This window comes from Pogoniulus pusillus, chromosome 12 (genome assembly GCF_015220805.1).
Source record: "Pogoniulus pusillus isolate bPogPus1 chromosome 12, bPogPus1.pri, whole genome shotgun sequence".
NCBI classification, from domain to species: domain Eukaryota; kingdom Metazoa; phylum Chordata; class Aves; order Piciformes; family Lybiidae; genus Pogoniulus; species Pogoniulus pusillus.
In genome coordinates, this window is record NC_087275.1 from 1,315,573 (window position 1) to 1,336,549 (window position 20,977).

The 20,977-nt window shown below is 48.2% G+C and overlaps 1 protein-coding gene across 3 annotated transcripts in view; it reads right to left on the bottom strand.

Moving 5' to 3' along the window:
• Positions 1-460: 460 nt before the first annotated feature.
• The window catches only part of DCAF6 (DDB1 and CUL4 associated factor 6), a 113,088-nt gene continuing 92,571 nt past the window's right edge, over positions 461-20,977 (bottom strand). For all 3 annotated transcript variants that reach the window (XM_064152238.1, XM_064152236.1, XM_064152237.1), the window contains 5 exons: positions 10,654-10,792; positions 7,244-7,400; positions 5,552-5,640; positions 3,369-3,474; positions 461-902 (listed from right to left, as the gene is read on the bottom strand). In XM_064152238.1, the coding sequence (XP_064008308.1) occupies positions 838-902; positions 3,369-3,474; positions 5,552-5,640; positions 7,244-7,400; positions 10,654-10,792 (556 nt within the window). In that variant the 3' untranslated portion in view covers positions 461-837. The remainder of the gene's footprint in view (positions 903-3,368; positions 3,475-5,551; positions 5,641-7,243; positions 7,401-10,653; positions 10,793-20,977) is intronic.

Here is a 20,977-nt window from a genome sequence, read left to right on the forward strand (position 1 = left end):
GGTGTCCAGAGAAGGACAACAAAGCTGGGGAGGGGCCTGGAGCACAGCCCTGTGAGGAGAGGCTGAGGGAGCTGGGGGTGTGCAGCCTGCAGAAGAGGAGGCTCAGGGCAGAGCTCATTGCTCTCTACAGTTCCCTGAAGGGAGGCTGTAGCCAGGTGGGGTTGGGCTCTGCTGCCAGGCAACCAGCAACAGAACAAGGGGACACAGTCTCAGGTTGAGCCAGGGCAGGTCTAGGCTGGATGTTAGGAGGAAGTTGTTGTCAGAGAGAGTGATTGGCATTGGAATGGGCTGCCCAGGGAGGTGGTGGAGTCGCTGTCCCTGGAGATGTTGAAGCCAAGCCTGGCTGGGGCACTTAGTGCCATGGTCTGGTTGCTTGGCCAGGGCTGGGTGCTAGGTTGGGCTGGGTGCTAGGTTGGAGCTGGTTGAGTCTATGATTCTAAGAAAAAAAAAACAGAGCTACTTAAACCAAACAAATCTTTTAATTAGAAAGCAACAAACATGCAAACAGCAGGTATAGAAATTTATCTGAACCAACATTTTTACTATAATGAAAGGTACTTTAAAACATTGATCCAAGCTCCCACATTTGCAGGTTAAGGAAAATATTGCACTTTGCATCTTCTAGCACCCCTCATACATGGCGAAACAGTTTAAAAACATTGTTGCTTATTTTACTTGCACACTCTCCCAAAGTCATGCACACAGTCATTCGAAATCAAAAGGTTAGGTTATCCAAAAGCAATACCTTAGAATTGCACTAAAGCTCTGTAAGGAAAAATAGAATTAATGTCTTATACAAATTCCATTAATGTCTAGGTGCTTGCACACAACTGCCAGTTACTCTTCATCTTCGTTCTCATTTTCCTGACCAGATCCTTCTGATCTGTCACCTTCCAATCGGTCTGTAAGACACCAAGAGAAAGAGATAAAACTTGTGAAGTTTTCAGGGTTTGCTAAATATTTATAGTATAGTGTCCCCCTAGGCTATTAAACAACACACAGTGGCTGTGGGTTATACAGTAGAGGTTTGTATGGACTGACAGCAGAAATGTTACCACAGCAAAGGAGAACAGAAGAAAAGCATAAAAGGGAAATTTGTGTACAATAACTGAGACTCTGTGGCTGCTGACCAGCTGTCAGCATGTTGTGGTAGGCCTGATATGCCAAAACAGGCTTATCCACGTCCTGGCATGCCCAGGCATGTTTTTTCTGCTCTCCCTCCTTCTGTTTTGGGGAGAAGCAACCACAAGAAAGAGGACAAAGAACCTGGAGCCACTGAGTCTAAGGACTCTGGCCTGCCCGGACTTGTTTGCATCCTGTGGTAAACAAGGTACAGAGGCTTAGCTTGTGCCTGCCTTGTGCAAAGCCTATCCTTTTCCCAGATTTGGGTAAAGCAAGCCTATGGTTTCACCTAATATGTTCAAGCTTGGCTAACTGCCATTGTGATTGGTTATTCTGTGTCCAAAGGCCCATTAGTCTTGGGCTACGCTGACAAAAGGAGATATGTAGGTACAATGTGCTCTGCTGCTGCCTGCTGCTCTTGCTCTCTGTCTATGGCACTGAGTCTGCCATTGCCTTCTGCAGCACTATGCTGAAGCTATAAGTTAGCTCTGCTGAATTGCCTGGGAACTGCCTGCCTGGAGTGTGCCAGGAACAGGCTCTAAATGCCTCCATGCAGTGGCCTGCACAGCCAGCATGACATCGTGCTATGACTGCAGATTGCAAGGCATCCTGCCTGCACCTGAAAGTCTCCTGCCATTATGAGGAGCTGTGGATACACAGAGTCCAGAGGACCAGGTCAGAGCAAGTCTGCCTCCTTTCCCAGCAGCCTGTGAAGCCTGGGAAGAATCAGAAGCCTCAGCAGCTGACAAGTAACAGAATTCCCTGACAGCGTTTGGGTACTGTCTGAAGATGTGGCCAGCCCTGCAGGTCAGGAAATAATATTTTGTGAGGAAATACTTAAAGCTTCTTGTAATTCACCACTGCCTTCTGCCATAAGCAGAAAGCAGCTCCTTGAGCCCATCTAGTGGGCAAGTGGTGTTTGAATATCAGAATTAATGAGCAATATTAGTTTTGAAAATATCATCTCAATTAATTACCCCTTCACAGCAGAGCACAGGAAAGGTGAATGCAAGCATACTAGTAAAAGGAGGTGGTGAAGACAAGGTACTGAAAGACTGTTCAGGGGAGCTAGAGTTAGAATAGCTGCACTGAGAAATTTGTACACTCCAGAAAACTGGGGAATCACTGTCTGTCAGTGCATGCATCAGAAAAAGTGCCTCTGGGTGCACATATTTAGAGACAGACAAATGTGTGAGGAAACACAACTGGCTCAAGATCTATTACTCAACAGGCACCAGCCATAGCACAGGTTTTTGCTGGAACTGTTGTAACTCAAATGTTGAGCAGTTCTTTGAACAAATCCAGACCTAAACCAATATATTCAGTTACAGCAGTGCTGAGGCATAGCACTGGGCTGGACACAGTGGCATCCTCCTCACTCTCTCACAAATCAGCCAGAGGAGCAGCAGCTGCTGCTGCTAGGCAGAGCTTCCTCCATACCTCTTCACTGTAAGCCCACTGGCTCTGCTCAGTCAGTGCCAGAGCCCCTGTAGTAAATGATTACAGTCACTTTCACCTTCTGTTAGGCTTCCACCCCACGTGTCATAACAGCCTCTCAGAAGTTCATGTTCATGCTTCCTATCCAGTATGATGTCTCCCTGTCCTATATCTTCTCCATCAGCCCACTGCATTCAGTTTCTTCAGCACTAACATCCAGGAACACCAGGTTCCAGTGACAATTCTCCATGCAATCCATCACCAGTTCTAGCCCCATGGGAACTGCCCTCTTGCTGCCCCAGGAACAGCTGCCAGCAGCCACATTAATATCTCACACACTCCCCTTTGTCCCTAGACAACTGCAAGCCCACAAAGACAGTTGGTTTATCTTGCAGTTTATTCATCCCCAAGAGCTGTTCCATTGCACAGCACTCACAGTGAAGGCCGTTCCTTACTAAGCAGTGTTTTTCGACGCTTGATTAGTACCACATCACAAATCAGCTCTCTCAGGGTGGAGAGAGAGTATGGTAACATCTCAAAATCCATTTTGTTCTTTTCTTGGTTTTTGTTTTGAGGGGGGGGAGGAAGTCCCACGAAATCAACATCAAAACCGCCCTCTGGGCTGCAAAAATGTTGCAAGTCCCAAACAATTCCTTGGTACTTCTACAAAGAGACCACTGAACAACCCTTATATTTTCTCACCAACCCTTAGGTGCAGCTACTGATAGCTGAAGCTCTTGATGTTTCCCCCAGTCTATCTGCTATTTCTTAGGCCAATGTGGTGGACAAGCTCTTTAGAAGCCTCTTACCTGCTCTTATATGATTCAATGAAGCCAGCATCCGTAACATGAAAGAAGCTGGAACAGTAATGGTGTTTCTGGTCTCTTCCAGCATTAATTCATTTCGTGTAATAACCTGGAGGCAGGGAGGGGGGTAAGGGCATCAGAAACAAAGACACAATTGCACTGAATCAGTAAGGGTTGGTAGAGACAAAGTTCCTATGCAAAACCAATTTAGAGAGTCCAAAATGAAAACAACAGAGCAATATTTGAATGATTGCTCTCAAATACAGTTACACCTATTGGATGTGGGGAGGAAAGTCAGACGGTGGCCACTGCCCACAGACATCTAACTGTCCATCTAAAGAGTGTAAGGTTGTTGTTTCATTGTCCACATGTATGGCAGATATTAAGATGAGCAACTGAGAAAATGAGATATTTCCCTTTTGGAAATGAGATCTTGCAAGGAGTAAGAAGGACCAGTGAGAAAAAGAGCTGTTAGAGAGAGCAGCTGTTCAAAGAACACAAAAAAGTACATCAGTGCTGGCCAAGAACGTGGGAAGGAAAAGAGATGAGGTGACCCTAAACTCCTACCTTCAGGCTGCTTGGAACTTTGAAAAAATCCCAAGAATCCAAGCAAATATTCTACCCCCTTCAGTAACAGCTCCAGCTGCAGAACTCCTCTGAAACACATCTACAGCTCCCCTCCAAATCACTGGAGAGAACCAGTTCCTGCTGCCTCAGTTGCAAGGTACAAAAAAATCACTGACACATTTTTAGGTCCTTCCCTTTCTTCCTTGCCATCCTTCTTGCTTTACCTTTAAGCTCTAATCTCACACTGTGTCTCCTGTTATCACTACACACAAATATTCCTGTAGGAGGTAACCAGAGTTGACCAGTATTCAGACCAGTATTCAGTCCTTTCTCCCAGATCAGGTGCTGTAAGGCAGGGAAATAACACACTTCTTTTTGCTCTCTGAGCCTCCTCAGAAGCCTGTTCCTCTGGAACACGTGAGGAACATGTTTGTGCAAATGTAATTCTTATCTCTTAACCAGGCACTGCGAATAGCTAATCAATCCCTAAGAGAAGCAAACTACTAAGACAGCAGGGTGCCTTTTTTTGTCTTCCCCCTTCTATTTCTCCAGGGCATCATCAGTAACACCCTTTTGACAGCCTATTTCATAGAATCATAGAATCAGCCAGCTTGGAAGAGAGCTCCAAGCTCAGCCAGCCCAGCCTAGCACCCAGCCCTGGCCAATCAACCAGACCATGGCACTAACTGCCCCAGCCAGGATTGGCTTCAATACCTCCAGCCACGGCCACTCCACCACCTCCCTGGGCAGCCCATTCCAATGCCAATCACTCTCTGCCAACAACTTCCTCCTAACATCCAGCCTAGACCTGCCCTGTCACAACTTGAGACTGAGTCCTCTTCTTCTGTTGCTGCTTGCCTGGCAGAAGAGACCAACCCCACCTGGCTACAGCCTCCCTGCAGGCAGCTGCAGACAGCAATGAGCTCTGCCCTGAGCCTCCTCTTCTGCAGGCTGCACACCCCCAGCTCCCTCAGCCTCTCCTCACAGGGCTGTGCTCCAGGCCCCTCCCCAGCCTTGCTGCCCTTCTTTGGACACCTTCCAGCACCTCAACATCTCTCTTGAATTGAGGGGCCCAGAACTGGACACAGCATTCAAGGGGTGGCCTGAGCAGTGCTGAGCACAGGGGCACAAGAACCTCCCTTGTCCTGCTGCCCACACTGCTCCTGAGCCAGCCCAGGATGCCATTGGCTCTGCTGCCCACCTGGGCACTGCTGCCTCATTTTCAGCTACTCTCTCCCAGCACCCCCAGCTCTCTCTCTGCCTGGCTGCTCTCAGCCACTCTGTCCCCAGCCTGTAGTGTTGCTTGGGTTGCTGTGGCCAAAATGCAGAACCCTGCCCTTGGCCTTGTTCACTCTCATCCCATTGGCCTCTGCCCACCCATCCAGCCTGGCCAGGACCCTCTGCAGGGCTCTCCTACCCTCCAACAGCTCCACACCTGTTCCTAGCTTGGTGTCCTCTGCAAACTTACTGACACTGGACTCAGTCCCCTCATCCAGATCATCAATAAAGATGTTGAACAGGACTGTGCCCAGCACTGTTAAATCAGTATCAGTAATTTGCACCAAAGGCTTGTAAATGGTTGGAAGACACAATATTACTGAAGAAGGAAAGGTTCTTACCTCATCTGCAAGTTTTCTGTTAAAAATCTTGGATTCCTCCAATGGAGACCAAATTTTTATGTCATAATCAATACCCGAAGAGGCCAGAACTAGAAGTAAGCAATAGTAAATCTAAGTCAAACGTGTTATGGCTTCATCAGTGTTCCCTGCACTTAACTGGAGCTGAAGAAAAATACTTCACTTGAAGCACTGTGCTAGGTTGAGGCTAACTGGAATATTTTAATGAGAGAAATGAGATGATAGGCTGTGAAAAGGAAAGAGTGGTGATTTCTCTTTCATTCATGGGCTTGCTGAGATGTATGAGAACAAGGACACAAACATAGACTAGACAGTGTCTCTATCTGTTGGAGTCTGTGTTCTCTCCTTGGGGTTCTGCTGCTCTGCCTGGATCTGTGTAACAACTAATCCTTCTGCTTCTAACCCCTCTTTGCTGATCCTTGCAGCTCACCTTGCACATAAGGCAGACTCTGGGATAATGTAGAGGAGTGGAAAGAAGGTGGAAGGGTGGTTGGGAGCTCCTCCTGGGCACTCTGGTTTCTGGCAGGGCTGTTGTGTTTCTGTATCACCTTTACCTTGTCTATTTCTGTCTATAGCTGTAACTGTTGTAACTCTCTGCTTGTCTCTTGTGCTAAGCGGTGAATAGAAAGCTTCATTGCTTACCTTCCAGCTGGCTGAGGCTAGTCTGGGTGATTTCATGGGAGTGAGGGGGTGGGGAACTCCCAGACCATCACAAGCACTGAACTGCAAGTGTCAGTTTCCATGCTGAACATGGAGCTATGTGAATACTGCCTTCACATCAGATCTAAGCTAGCTTGCATATTGAAAACAAACACACACACACAAACACATGCAAGCATTTATGCTTTGTAATTCAAAGAAGGCACCAGAACATATACCAGATAAAAGCAGAAGGCAAGAACAAGCACAGCCACTACTAACATTTTTCAAACTGGAAAGGCATGGACTTGCTGGGTGGAGCACTGCTGGGTAAAAATCTGGCTGGATGGTGGCACACAGAGAGTGGTGACCAAGGGCACAATGTCCACCTGCAGACCAGTGCCAAGTGGCTCACTCAGGGGTCAGTGCTGGCACCAGTGCTGTGTGACATCTTTGTCAGGGACATGGGCAGAGGAATCAGTGCAGCCTCAGCAAGTCTGCAGATGGCACCAAGCTGTGTGGCACAGTCGACTTGCTACAGGGCAGGGATCCATCCAGAGGGACCTGCACAGGCTGCAGAGCTGTGCCCAGGCCAACCTCAGCACATTCAACAAGGCCAAGGGTAAGGTCCTGCACCTATGTGAATACAATCCCAAGCACAGCTCCAGTCTGGGTGGGAGTTTTCAAGGCCTGTCTGGATGTGCCCCTCTGACCTGAGCTAGATTGTGTGGCCCTGCTCTGGCAGGGAGCTTGGATTCTATGATCTCCTTGGGTCCCTCCCAACTCCTGACATCCTGTGAGCCTGTGATTTTGCATTCCAATACGTTACTTGGTAAGGAGAGTTTTAAAGGGCAGGAATCATTAGTAGTAACAGACAAGATTAAAAGCAGTGTAAATGAGATAAAATGGGAGGAAATTAGTGATAGTTCATTAATCATTACAGCACTCTATTGAACAAAGAATTCAAGGCTGTGCTTTAAAATGCTTTACTACAGATAACCTGAAGTGGTAAACTATGAAGAATTATCCTCTTACTTGGGTCAAAGGGATGAGGCTGAAGACAGTTCACCACATGATTATCAGCTTCCAGCAGCATGAGGTGCTCAGCAGTATGTCTATCCCATATGAAAATATGGCCACAGTCTGATCCACTCATGACAAAGTTAGATCCCCAAAAATTGGCTTCCTTTATCTGCAGTAAAACAAAGAATAACAAGTAGATGAGTAGCTTGCAAAGTGCACTCCTGTTTCTGAGACAACTGCTTCTGGAGATGCAGAAACAACACTGGCCAAAATTCAAAGGAAACACTGACAGAGAAATGACCAAAGGAGGAAATTCGGAAGGTTAAATCTTCAGAGCAGAAGTGGCTGGTTACAGAGCAAAGAGAGGAACTGGGGCAGACTGAGCAGTCTGGAAATAAGTGATAGACCTGTCACTTTCTGCAGTGAGAAGAATAGTGGAGCAGATGAGGCTATGTGAAACCATTCCTGGGAAGAGTTTGGTAGATTAAAGTGAGTGACAGGCTAATCTCTGTTGGGGATTTTCCAGTTACAGAGATGTGACAGAAGCTTATGAAAACTGGGAGGTGGGAATTATCTGTCAGATAAAAAAGGATCATGAAATCAAACTTGGGATTTTCTTCCTCAACCCCCTGCAACTCTCAACCTCTCAGTTCAAGAGACATGTTGAGGTACTGGAGTGTGTCCAGAGAAGGGAGATGAAGCTGGTGAGGGGCCTGGAGCCCCTGTGAGGAGATGCTGAGGGAGCTGGGGGTATGGAGCATGGAGAAGAGGAGGCTCAGGGCAGAGCTCATTGCTGTCTACAACTACCTGAAGGGAGGCTGTAGCCAGGTGGGGTTGGGCTCTATTGTGGGAATGCAATGTGAGAAGGAATAATAACGGTCAGTCTGTGACCATTTGGCCTTGGTTCCCACTGCTTCAGGATGCCTACCATGGGAGAGGAGAGAGAGTGGACACCTGCTTAATGAGAAAAACAAGGTGTGATGTATGTAAAAGACTGGGTTGTTCTTGCCTAGATTACACTCAAGACTATATAAACGGAGTCAGAACGAACAATAAAGGTCCCCAGTGGGATTCACATTGGATTGTGTGGAGTCTGTGTGGTATCTCTCACTAACACTCTTCTGCCAGGCAAGCAGCAAGAGAACAAGGGGACACAGTCTCCAGTTGTGCCAGAGGAGGTCTAGGCTGGATGTTAGGAGGAAGCTGTTGGCAGTGAGAGTGATTGGCATTGGAATGGGCTGCCCAGGGAGGTGGTGGAGTCACCATCCCTGGAGGTGTTGAAGCCAAGCCTGGCTGGGGCACTTAGTGCCATGGTCTGGTTGCTTGGCCAGGGCTTGGTGCTAGTTTGGGCTGGCTGAGCTTGCAGGTCTTTTCCAACCTGCTTGATTCTATGATTCTGTTCTATGATTCAATCAATCATATAAGAACTAGGACTTCTTAGTCCAGGGCCAAAATTGAAGTTACAAGCTGCCAAAGAAGGAAGGCGTCCAGGTTAAAGTGACTCTTCAGTTTCAGCTGTTACAGTTACAGCCAATGAAAGCAAAAGCATCTCTGTCTGCAAGCTGAACCAATGTCATCATGACACATTCTATTGTCTATGGTCATTCCTTTCACTACTTTGTTCTCTATCCAGAGCCTCTGCAACAGATTTGAAGTGATATGGCTACCAGGTGTCACGCTGCAGTCACACAGAGTATGTGCAGCAGGCTGCCAACATGGCCTATGCATTGTTGAGAAAACCAAGCTAAAGACACCTGCTGCTGCAGACCAATGCAGAGAGCAAGGCCAAACCTCTAGCCCAAGGGCTGTTTGAGGGCTTACTGTTCACACTGCAGGTGAGTCTAACATCTCTGGGCCACCTGATGGAATTTTACTATGCACTGACTGGACCAGCATTACACAAATTACACTGAAGTCCCTCACTTATCACAACTTACAGACTTTGGGTTTGGCCTGACCCCTCTCTAACATTACTGATAACACAGGAGTTTGATTCTGCTCTGTTACTGGTCATAATTAACACTTTCAAGGAAGACTTCTCTGATTGGAGAGCTGTGTGTTTGAAGGAAGAAATTCTACATCTCTGAGAGCAACCTGGCGATAATGTCTGCTTGGAGGGCACACAAACGACTCCAGACTTTTCCATAAACCAGAAAAGACACAAGGAAATTCACAAACATTCAGACACAAAACGTGAGCTGGAAGTGTGCACATCTGTTTGTGAACGAACACAGCTGGGCTGGACAGGCCACAAACCGAAGGGTACTGCAGAAAGATCCTGCAAGGTCCTGCACCTGGGTGGGTGCAGTCCCAAGCACAGCTCCAGGCTGGGTGGGGAATGGCTGAGAGCAGCCCTGAGGAACAGGACCTGGGGGTCTGGGCTGATTGAAAGCTCCACAGGAGCCTGCAGTGTGAGTGCAGCCCAGACACAACCCTGTGCTGGGCTGCAGCAAGAGCAGTGTGGGCAGCAGGGCAAGGGAGGGGATTCTGCCCCTTGGCTCTGCTCTCCTCACACCCCACCTGCAGTCCTGGGGGCAGTTCTGGAGCCCCCAGCACAAGAAGGACATGGAAGTGTTGGAGCCAGTCCAGAGGAGGCCACCAAGATGCTGAGAGGGCTGCAGCAGCTCTGCTCTGAGGATAGGCTGAGAGAGTTGGGGCTCTGCAGCCTGGAGAAGAGAAGGCTTCAAGGTGAACTTATAGTGGCCTTCCAGTATCTGAAGGGGGCTACAGGAAGGCTGGGGAGAGACTACTGACAAGGTCTGGTAATGACAGAACGAGGACGAATGGGTTTGAACTGGCAGAGGGGAGATTCAAACTGGATGTTAGGGAAGGGTTCTTTGCAGTGAGGGTGGTGAGACACTGGCACAGGTTGCCCAGGGAGGTTGTGGAGCACAGAATCAGCCAATGTGATCTTCAATCTAATCTAATCTATTTGTTAGATTGCTGTTCAATACCTGGCACCACCTCTTTTTTTCTTAGCATTATTAAAATCCAGAACTGTGAAGGCTACTCAAAACTCTGATTTCTTAATCACTTTCCCTTATAAGCCATTCAAAATTATTATGAATATTGAAAGAGTCTGAAAGGGAAAGTGAGGATTAAATCATGATTTTGAAGGTAGGCACACTTTATACCAGCTAAGCTGGCAGACAAAATAAAGGAGAAGTTAAAAAGGATGCCCAAGGTTTCAAAAGCAGTTAGGTGGAGAATCTGCTGAGAACTTGAAAGCTCACCATAGCGACGTGAGCCACGCTAAGTTTAGTTTTCATTTAGAGCAAACTCTGTGGCTTCCAACTGAGGGTAGAAGGAAGAGAGCTTACAGCATTTCACAGTGCCCCTTTTGGCTAGCACAACAACGTGGCTGCTACATCGCACCAGCCCACAGGACTGCTGCAGTTCCCCAGAGACACAGAAGCTGGTACCATTGTTCGGGAGTTGCGGTGGCCTTTATAAACCATCTTGATCAGAGGGCGTCTGATGTTCAGCGTCTCCAGCTCCTCCATCTCCTTCCTCTCCTTCCTCCTCCTGAAGAGCTCCTGGATGCGCGCAACGGCAGAGCGCCTGTGCATGGCAGACAAGGAGAACACCCATCAGAGCCCATCCCTGCACACTGACACAGGCTGTCAGAAAGGACTGCACAGCAATCAGTAAGCACTCAAACACACTGCCCGTGAACCTGGAACAGGCAGCAGCGTTACCCGTCACGTTCAATTACAGACGCTTGGGGTCTCTCCATCCTGGCTTAGAGCAAGAGTAGCATGCAAGACAGTGGGATGTCAAGTGATGCAAAACTGGATTCCCTCTCCGAAGAGCAAACTGCAGCTGCTGGCAAAATTCACATGCTGTCTTACTCTGTAGTGCTAGAGGTGTCCTCCCCTTGCAAAGAGGCAGCAAATCTCTAAAGGGAAAAACCTATCCTGAACACCACAGTTTGAAGACTAAAGACATTTGTTAAATGCACTCACTGTTTCTGTATGACAAGACTCAAGACTTAGCTTGAAAAGTTCCTAGTAAGGCGAGAGAGGATTTAAAACTGATGATTGTAGCAAGATCCCATTGTGTTAGCAGGGAGGGACACAGCACAAATTGTCCTAGAAGCATAGTAAAAAATGTTTCCTTCCAGGAAGCAAGTTTTGACTGCTCCAGGAGAAGAGCTTGGTGCCAATGTTTTCTTGTTTAGATCTAAGTTTGCAGATCCCTCCAATAAGCAAACTGTCACAGGCTCACAGGATGTCAGCGGTTAGAAAGGACCCAAGGAGATCACTGAGTCCAATCCCCTGCCAGAGCAGGACCACACAATCTAGGTCAGGTCACACAGGAACACATCCAACAGTCCTCAAAAGGAGAAGGAGACTCCACAGCCTCTCTGGGCAGCCTGTGCCAGGGCTCTGGGACCCTTGCAGTAAAGAAGTTCCCCCTTGTGTTGAGCTGGAACCTCCTGTGCTGCAGCTTACACCCATTGCTCCTTGTCCTATCCCAGGGAGCAGTGAGCAGAGCCTGTCCCCCCCTCCTGACCTCCAGCCTGCAGGTATTTATAGACATTTATTAGACCCCCTCTCTGTCTTCTCTTCTCCAGACTAAGCAGCCCCAGGTCCCTCAGCCTCTCCTCATCAGCCATGCCCTCCAGTCCCCTCATCATCCTTGTAGCCCTCCACTGGACTCTCTCCAGCAGATCCCTGTCCCTCTTCAACTGGGGAGACCAAAACTGAAGGCAGTATTCAAGATGAGGTCTCACCAGGGCAGAGTAGAGAGGAGGAGAACCTCCCTTGATCTGCTGGACACACTCCTCCTAATACACCCCAGGATGCCATTGGCCCTTTTTGGCCACCAGGGCACATTGCTGTGCCATGAGTAACTTGTTAGCCACCAGGACTCCCAGGTCCCTCTCCACAGGGCTGCTCTCCAGCAGATCACCTCCCAGCCTGTACTGGTGCAGTTTGTTATTCCTCCCCAGATGCAGGACTCTGCACTTGTCCCTGTTGAACCTCATCTGGTTCCTCTGTGCCCAGCTCTGTGCCCAGGTCTCTCTGGATGGCAGCACAGCCTGCAGCTGTCTCAGCCAAGCCTCCCAGCTTGGTGTCATCAGCAAACCTGCTGAGCAGGCTCTGTCTGTCTGTGCCCTCATCAATGGCATTGATGATGATGTTCAACAGGACTGGCCCCAGCACTGATCCCTGGGGGACACCACTGGTCACAGCTCTCCAGCTGGACCTGGCACCATTGATCGCCACCCTCTGAACTCTATCTTGCAACCAGTTCCTAACCCACCTCACTGCCTGCTCTTCCATCCCACAATTCCTCAGCTTGCTCACTAAACTGCCATGGGAGATGGTGTCAAAGGCCTTGCTAAGGTCAAGGTAGATTACATCCACTGCTCTCCCTGAATCTACCCATTCAGCTGTGGCATCACAGAATGCTATCAGGTTAGTCAAGCATGACTTCCTTTTGGTAAATCCATGCTGACTGCTCCTGATAACCTTCTTCTCCTCCAAGTGCCTTGAGATGCCCTCCAGAAGGAGCTGCTCCATCATTTTTCCGAGGATGGAGGAGAGGCTGAGTGGTCTGTAGTTCCCCGGAACCTCTTTCTTGCCCTTTTTGAAGGCTGGAGCCATTGGCTCTGCTCCAGCCCTCAGGCACCACTCCTGTCTGCCACCATTTGGCAAAGATGATGGAGAGTGGCAGAGCGACAACCTCAGGCAGTCACATTCCAGCCAGCACCTGTTCCTAAGCCTTCTCCTCCTTTTATTCCAAGTCAGGGTTACTAGAGCTTTGAGGCCTTGAACACAGTCCCAGGGGGCTGTCACTCCCAAGGAGCAGGTAGAGATTTTAAAAGAATGAAAGGAGCGAGGCTGTTAGATGAATTCATGTTTTGGTTTTGTCATAGCAGAAAGTTGGGCTGAGACAATGGAAGTGTTGTCCTACAGCTAGGCACAGAAGGAAAAGGAGTGCAAGCAATGAGCCACCAAAACGGAGTTCTTTTAAGACAGCAAACACAAACCAACCAAAACACAGCCTGTCATACTAAGGCAGACCATCTAAGGCAACTGAGCTTTTAACACTTCATTTAAGACTTTGTTTTTATAGAAACCAAAAGACTTCTTTAAGCACCAGCCAAAAGACCCTCTTAACAGCGACACTGCTTGGAATTCTGCCTAGTGAACCACTAGAGAAAGCAGACAACTACTGCCTTTTTTGCTGAGTTTCCTGTCCCCCCCAAATCTCCTATACTGTACTGTAGGTACTCTTTATACTAGACTAAATAAGTGTACTGCATATGTTAGTTAGTCCTTTCAATAAACCTAGTCTCAAATTCAATCTTAAACAGATTTGAGAAGAGGGTTTGTCACAAAGTGACCAGGGGGAAAAGCAGCCCATGTTCTTTGTCCTCCTAAAGACATAAAGAATGTAAAGAACGTCTGTACATTAAAGATCAGAGTTATTCTTCTTTCAGTGTGAAAGAGAACAAAAGAGTGGCATCTATAGCAGTTACTGGGAGAGTCTAAATCGTCTCTCCCTTGCTAATCAGCAAAGATAAAATTGTCTTTGTTACCCTCCTGGACTCAGCCCAGGTTCCTGGCTGAAAGCTCAGGGATGCAAATCAACAGGGACACAGTGTCTTTGCAGACTTCCTGGACCTCAGCCTGGCGTGAATGCCCAGATGTGCATGCCTTACATCAGCTACCCCGAAGAGAAAAGGCTTCTGTGTATCTGAGGTGTGGACAGGTAAGTGGCACAGGGAGGGGCAGAGGCTGGACCCCTGCAAATGCATGAATACACAGGAAGATTTCCTGGGGAGCTGCACCTGGACACTGATCTAAAAAGCTGTATAAAAAGACATGAGCAATGCCTGTCCAAGTGTGCACCTCCACCTGTGCACCTCCAGAGGAGCACTTCCACCAGAACTGAAGAACTCCACAGAAGAACATCCCCGGGCCATGCCCACATCTCTCTCTCTCCCCCTTCATCTTCGGCTGATGGGAATATAATCCCTGCACATTTCCTTCCCTGCTTCTTCTCTTTTTCTCCACTCTTCCCTCTCTCTCTCTCTCTCAACCCTCTTCTTTCTCTCCTTCTGTTTTGTTCAACTTTATCCTTCAATAAATAGTTGTGTGGTGATCTATGGTCTCTCTTGCACCTTCATTTCACAACACAGCAATCTGTAAGAATAGATCTTGCTCCTCTGGCCAGAGACATTGTTAATCTCTGTTCTCTGGACCTTGACAGCTACATAAACCACAGAAACAGTAGGAGCAATTATTTGTACACCTTTGGTTTTACACTTGTCTTCTTGAAAGTATGTTTTTTTGTGAGAAAAGTAAAAGCAAGGATCGTCTGAAAGCAAATGCTCTGCTGCCAGCCCTATCAGTGACCACACAGCTTTGGGAACAGCACACACAGCTCTCCAGTACAGGGAGACCCTTTTGGTTTCGGAAGTACACCTGACAGCCTTACCTCTATCACTTAATCTATCTCCTATTTGTATTTTCCACATTAATTAATTAATAAGAGATGAGCAGTGAAAAAGCTGAGAAGTTAAACATCATTAGGAGTGACAAAGCTCATACAGTTCATTCAGAAGAGCTACTGGCCAGAGAGCAGTTGCAAATTTTGGAACAAGAAGATGGTATTAAAGTACCTAACTGGTAACCCAAAGTTACTTTGTGCATGATTTGTCATCAGAGCATCAACAGGAAAAAGTCATCTCCTCCTCTGAATATCCCCAGGCTTGAATGCAGACATTACAAACAATGCCTCTCAAGACTATTCATGCATTGTTAACTAAAAGCAGAAGCACAGATGCAACATTTGATAGAAACCTTTCAACGACATTTATCTCCTAACAGAAATCATAGAATCACAGGGTTGGAAGGGAGCACAAGGAGCAGCCAGTTCCAACCCCCCTGCCATGCCCAGGGACACCCTACCCTAGAGCAGGCTGCACACAGCCTCAGCCAGCCTGGCCTCAAACACCTCCAGCCATGGGGCCTCAACCACCTCCCTGGGCAACCCATTCCAGCCTCTCACCACTCTCCTGCTCAACAACATCTTCCTCACCTCCAGCCTCACTCTCCCCACCTCCACCTTTGCTCCATTCCCCCCACTCTTGCACTCCCTGACAGCCTCAAAAGTCCCTCCCCAGCTGTTTTGTAGCCCCCTTCAGATCCTGGAAGGCCACAAGAAGGTCCCCTGGGAGCCTCCTCTGCTCCAGCCTGCACAGCCCCAACTCTTTCAGTCTGTGCTCACAGCAGAGCTGCTGCAGCCTCTGAGCATCCTCCTGGCCCTGCTCTGGACACTCTCCAGCATCTCCACAGCCCTCTTGCAATGGGGGCTCCAGAGCTGGATGCAGTACTCCAGGTGGGGTCTCAGCAGAGCACAGCAGAGGGGGAGAATCCCCTCCCTGGCCCTGCTGGCCACACTTCTGCTACTGCAGCCCAGGCTCTGCTTGGCTTTCTGGGCTGCAAGTGCACTCTGCTGGCTCCTGTTGAGCTTCTCCTCCAGCAGCACCCGCAGGTCCCTCTCCTCAGGGCTGCTCTCCAGCCACTCCCTGCCCAGCCTGGAGTTGTGCTTGGCATTGCCCTGACTCATTTACAATCCTAGTTTAGTGCCCTATTTTAAAAGGCCTTTAGTTATTCTCTAAAGCAGCTGATTACCTCCAACAAAGAGAACCCAGCCAAGCACACATGGCATTAACCCTAATACTGTTATTGGGCACTCAGTAACATGCCACTCTGGTGACAGCAGGAGCCTGGCAGAAACAACTCTTCTCCAAAAGAGATAAATATGAGCCAAATCTAATGACAGGTCAGAACAAAGAACATTACAGGGGAAAGGATTCTCTCTGAGAGGCATTACTGGCCCCTAATTACAGATTCCTGTAATTTTTAAGTCACACAAAGAATCAGAGAATGGTTTAGGTTGGAAGGGACCTCAAGGGTCAGCCAGTTCCACTCCCCTGCCATACGCAGGGACACCTCCCACTAGGACAGGTCACTCAAGGTCTCATCCAGCCTGGCCTTGAACACTTCCAGGGAGGGAGCAGCCACAACCTCCCTGGGCAACCTGTGCCAGTGTCTCACCACCCTCACTGCAAAGAACCCTTTACTCACATCCAGTTTCAATCTCTCCTCTGCCAGTTCAAACCCATTCCCCCTTGTTCTGTCATTACCAGACCTTGTCAGTAGTCCCTTCCCAGCCTTCCTGTAGCCCCCTTCAGATACTGGAAGGCCACTCCAAGGTCTCCTCAAAGCCTTCTCTTTTCCATACTGAAGAGCCCAAGCTCTCAGCCTGTCCTCAGAGCAGAGCTGCTGCAGCCCTCTCAGCATCTTGGTGGCCTCCTCTGGACTGGCTCTAACACTTCCATGTCCTGCTTGTGCTGGGGGCTCCAGAACTGCACCCAGGACTGTAGGAGGGGTCTGACATATGTTGCTCTTTAAAAAGCATCCTCTTGTAGACAACTGCAGACCTGAATTCCTGATCTTTGCCACAACAGTTTCTGGCTAACTAGACCCATATGTTTTAAAACAACTATGGTCAGCTACTACTTAGAACAGAGGCACTCAAAAGTCATCCTATGTTTGCCAGAGGTGAAATCTGCAATCTACAGGAATGGTATTACAAACTTTGCTCCACTGAAGCTCCAGATGCAGCAGCTGCCCTACAACTCATGCTGTGCCCTGGATAACCCCGCTCCATCCCAGTGCTGTTACCAGACTGACTGCCTCCCGAGCGGGGCAGCAGCAGTTGGCTCTGAAGCTCACACAGACTTGCCTCCGCTCTCTATCCCTCTTGCCTTTGCTCTGTATTGAGGACTGAGCTCAGAACTGATTCTCCCAGGGCCAAGGGGCTTTGTAATTTCTTCTGTCTCTAAAGGCACTTACACACAGACAAACTCTGTTCTGCCAAGGTACCAGAAACACTGGCTTCTTCTCTTCTTCTCCTTATAGTCAACATTCCCCACCCCATTTTGTTGATACTGTCTCATTTGAACTATTTTCCCTATCCAAAACAACTGCATAACTCCTGAGGTTTATAATTATTAACTTACAACCTATTTCTCTGATGTGCTATGGTCATTGTTTATTGACCACATAGGAGAATCCACCTGCCAGCTAGCATGCTCTTAGCCAAGAATTCAATTGTGCCTTAACAAGCTGGCTAGCACCATGAGAGTCAAGAAAGTGACAACTTAACAAGCACTGTATTGGTCTTCACATCACAGCCCACAAGTTCTCTCACTGTTTTACCCTCCTGATTTTCTTACTCCTTCCCACTGGAGGAAAATGAGTGGGCTGCTGTAGTGAGGCTGAGCTGCCTCACAATCATCATACTACAATAGATGCCTTTTCTAAACATCAAGAATTTTGGTCTCTTCTCCCAGGCCACCAGCAACAGAATGAGGGGACACAGTCTCAAGTTGTGCCAGGGCAGGTCTAGGCTGGATGTGAGGAGGAAGTTGTTGTCAGAGAGAGTGATTGGCATTGGAATGGGCTGCCCAGAGAGATGGTGGAGTCGCTGTCCCTGGAGGTGTTGAAGCCAAGCCTGGCTTAGTGCCATGGTCTGGTTGCTTGGCCAGGGCTGGGTGCTAGGTTGGGCTGGCTGAGCTTGGAGCTCTCTTCCAACCTGCTTGGTTCTGTGATTCTGTTATGACTGTATTTCTGATTTTACTGACCAGATAACCACCTTCCTTTAGAAGTTTCCAAACCTATGAAAGATTCCATAACACTGTCCAGTGTCAAGCACTGAAATAGTTCAAAACCAAGGTCAAACCCATCATGTTAAAAGCATGCTGACTCTGCCCTAAAGTCCAGGTTATTTCACTGCTGATCACATAAAACAGATGTTTGCCATAATGCACTCCTGAGTGATTTCCTGGCCCTCCAATACAAGCCATGTTCCTGCTATTCTCAGCCACAGAGTCTTTTTAGAACTTCCACCTGAGACACTGCAGAGTGACTGTGAAAATCAGACAAACACACCGAGACAAGAGCCTATGCTGAATGCATCCTTCACTGTTATATTACATTTATAGCAGTATGGAGCCAATATTCCTATGGGCTGTGCTGAGAAGCTAAAGGACTCCATGGTAAGCATGTGCAATGCAGGAAGAATGCCCAGTGCAGAAACTGAAGCACTAAAGCCATGAGGATTCCAGAATTGTTAAGACAGTTGTCCAGTGCAATCCATGTTGCTAACTGAATCACAGCATCAGCCAGCTTGGAAGAGACCTCCAAGCTCAGCCAGCCCAACCTAGCACCCAGCCCTGGCCAATCAACCAGACCATGGCACTAAGTGCCCCAGCCAGGCTTGCCTCGACCATTTCCAGGCACCTCCCTGAGCAGCCCATTCCAATGCCAATCACTCTTTCTGGCAACAACTTCCTCCTAACATCCAGCCTAGACCTCCCCTGGCACAACTTGAGACTCTGTCCCCTTGTTCTGTTGTTGCTTGCGTGGCAGCAGAGCCCAACCCCACCTGGCTACAGCCTCCCTTCAGGTAGCTGTAGACAGCAATGAGCTCTGCCCTGAGCCTCCTCTTCTGCAGGCTGCACACCCCCAGCTCCCTCAGCCTCTCCTCACAGGGCTGTGCTCCAGGCCCCTCCCCAGCCTTGCTGCCCTTCTCTGGACACCTTCCAGCACCTCAACATCTCTCCTGAATTGAGGGGCCCAGAACTGGACACAGCACTCAAGGTAAAGAAATGAACATCTGTGCTATTTTCCTGCTGGCATTTAAAATAGAGGACTCAGGCTAAGTTTTTTTCTACTGAGCCTTTCATTCCCAGGCACACAAGATGTGAATCTGGATCATTAGGACTATTTCATGCCACTTCCCCTGTATATGTTGTTTGCACCAAACCGCAGCGCACAGCTTCGCCCTTTCACGGTGCGTGGCCAAACAGAACTGCCCAAATCACCTCACATGTTCTTACAGTTAATCCTCTCAGGTATTTCAGTGCAGACTGTGAGACCAAGTGACTTTCTCATGAAACGTGGTTCAACACTGTATAAAGCTCAGGGTGTCTCTTGCTAAGTATGTATTATCAGATCTAGCTTTTAGCATTACACTCAGTTCCATAGACTTGTTCAGGCACAACCTGGAAGCTCTCTTTAGCACATGGATGTATTCCTACCTTGTCCACAGAACCACAGATGAAATCAGCTTGGAAAAGACCTTCAAGACTGTTGAGTCCAACCTATCACCTAGCACCTTCTCATTAACTAAACTGTGGCACTAAAGTGCCTCATCCAGCTGCTTTTTAAACACCTCCAGAGATGGGGACTTTACCACCTCCCTGGGCAGCCCATTCCAATGCCAGTGAGGAGGAATGGGCTTAAACTGGCAGAGGGGAGCTCCAAACTGGATGTTAGGAAGAAGCTCACTGCAGTGAGGGTGGTGAGACACTGGCACAGGTTGCTCAGGGAGCTGTGGCCGCCCTCTCCCCGAAGGTGTTCAAGGCCAGGCTGGATGAGGCCCTGAGTGACCAGTTCCACTGAGAGGTGTCCCTGCCCATGGCAGGTGGGTTGGAACTGGACGAGCTCCAAGGTCCCCTCCAACCCAAATCATTCTATGATTCTAAGGGCTTCCTGTAATCATGGCAGAGGGAACCACAGTAGAAGCACAAGTCTGGGTTGGGAAGAACCTCCAAGACCATCCAGATCCACCTCCCCCTCTGCAAGCAGGGACACCTTCCAAGAGACCAAATTGCTCTCCAGGTCGTGTCCAACCTGGCCAGGAGTGGTGTTTTCTGCTGCCAGACAAGGCACGTCAGCAGTGGCACATGCAAACCTAACACCTCCCTCAGCAGCTAAAGAGATGAAAAACAGCACCAAAAAAAGCCTTTGCTTTTCACAAACTCTGCACCTTCCCAGTCCCATTAATTTCCAGGGCACACAACAGAAATGTTAATAGGTTGTTACATTTACACTCTGCCATTGCTTTTCAATCTCCATGCAACGCATGCAGCTAAATATAACTCAAGCAATACGCGCTGGGGTTCATCACATTTCAAGTACAGGAAGGCTTTAGAATGTCAGTTAGATGTGAAAAACAAGGACCTGATAAGTCCATTAAATGGCAATAAAAAGGAGGAGGGGGGGAAGAAAATAATGAATTACCTCATTATTCTATCACCTATCGCTGTTCCTCTGATATTATATCTAGTGAAAGGAACAACAACTGAAGTCACTCAAAAATGCTGTGGATCATGGTTTTAAGAGCTCAGCATCTACAGCAAAACGTGCTCTACATGTCCCAACTGAGAAGACTCCTTCTCCTCAGCATGTTAGTGTAAGCCTACTTTGATCTCAGCATTCAAATGACATAATGGTACATAAAGATGGTACAAAATGCAGTAATTCTTCACAGACAGTAGCAGAAGTAGGAGCAGCAGCATAATAATTTCCATTTTACATTCACATTTGAAAACTTCACCTACTAGCTTAACATTTCCAGCCTTAGCCTCTGCCCATAGATCAGCCTCTGTCAAAGTCTAAACAAAATTAATTCAGTCATTTAAGCAGCCCTCAGGCAGTTATTTTGGCTAATTTGTGAAAATTAAGATAAATCCATTGAAAACTACACTCTCTGTGCACAGAGAACATGCTCAGGGCAGAGCTCATTGCTGTCTACAGCTCCCTGAAGGGAGGCTGTAGCCAGGTGGGGTTGGGCTCTTCTGCCAGGCAAGCAGCAAGAGAACAAGGGGACACAGTCTCCAGTTGTGGAAGGGGAGGTCTAGGCTGGATGTTAGGA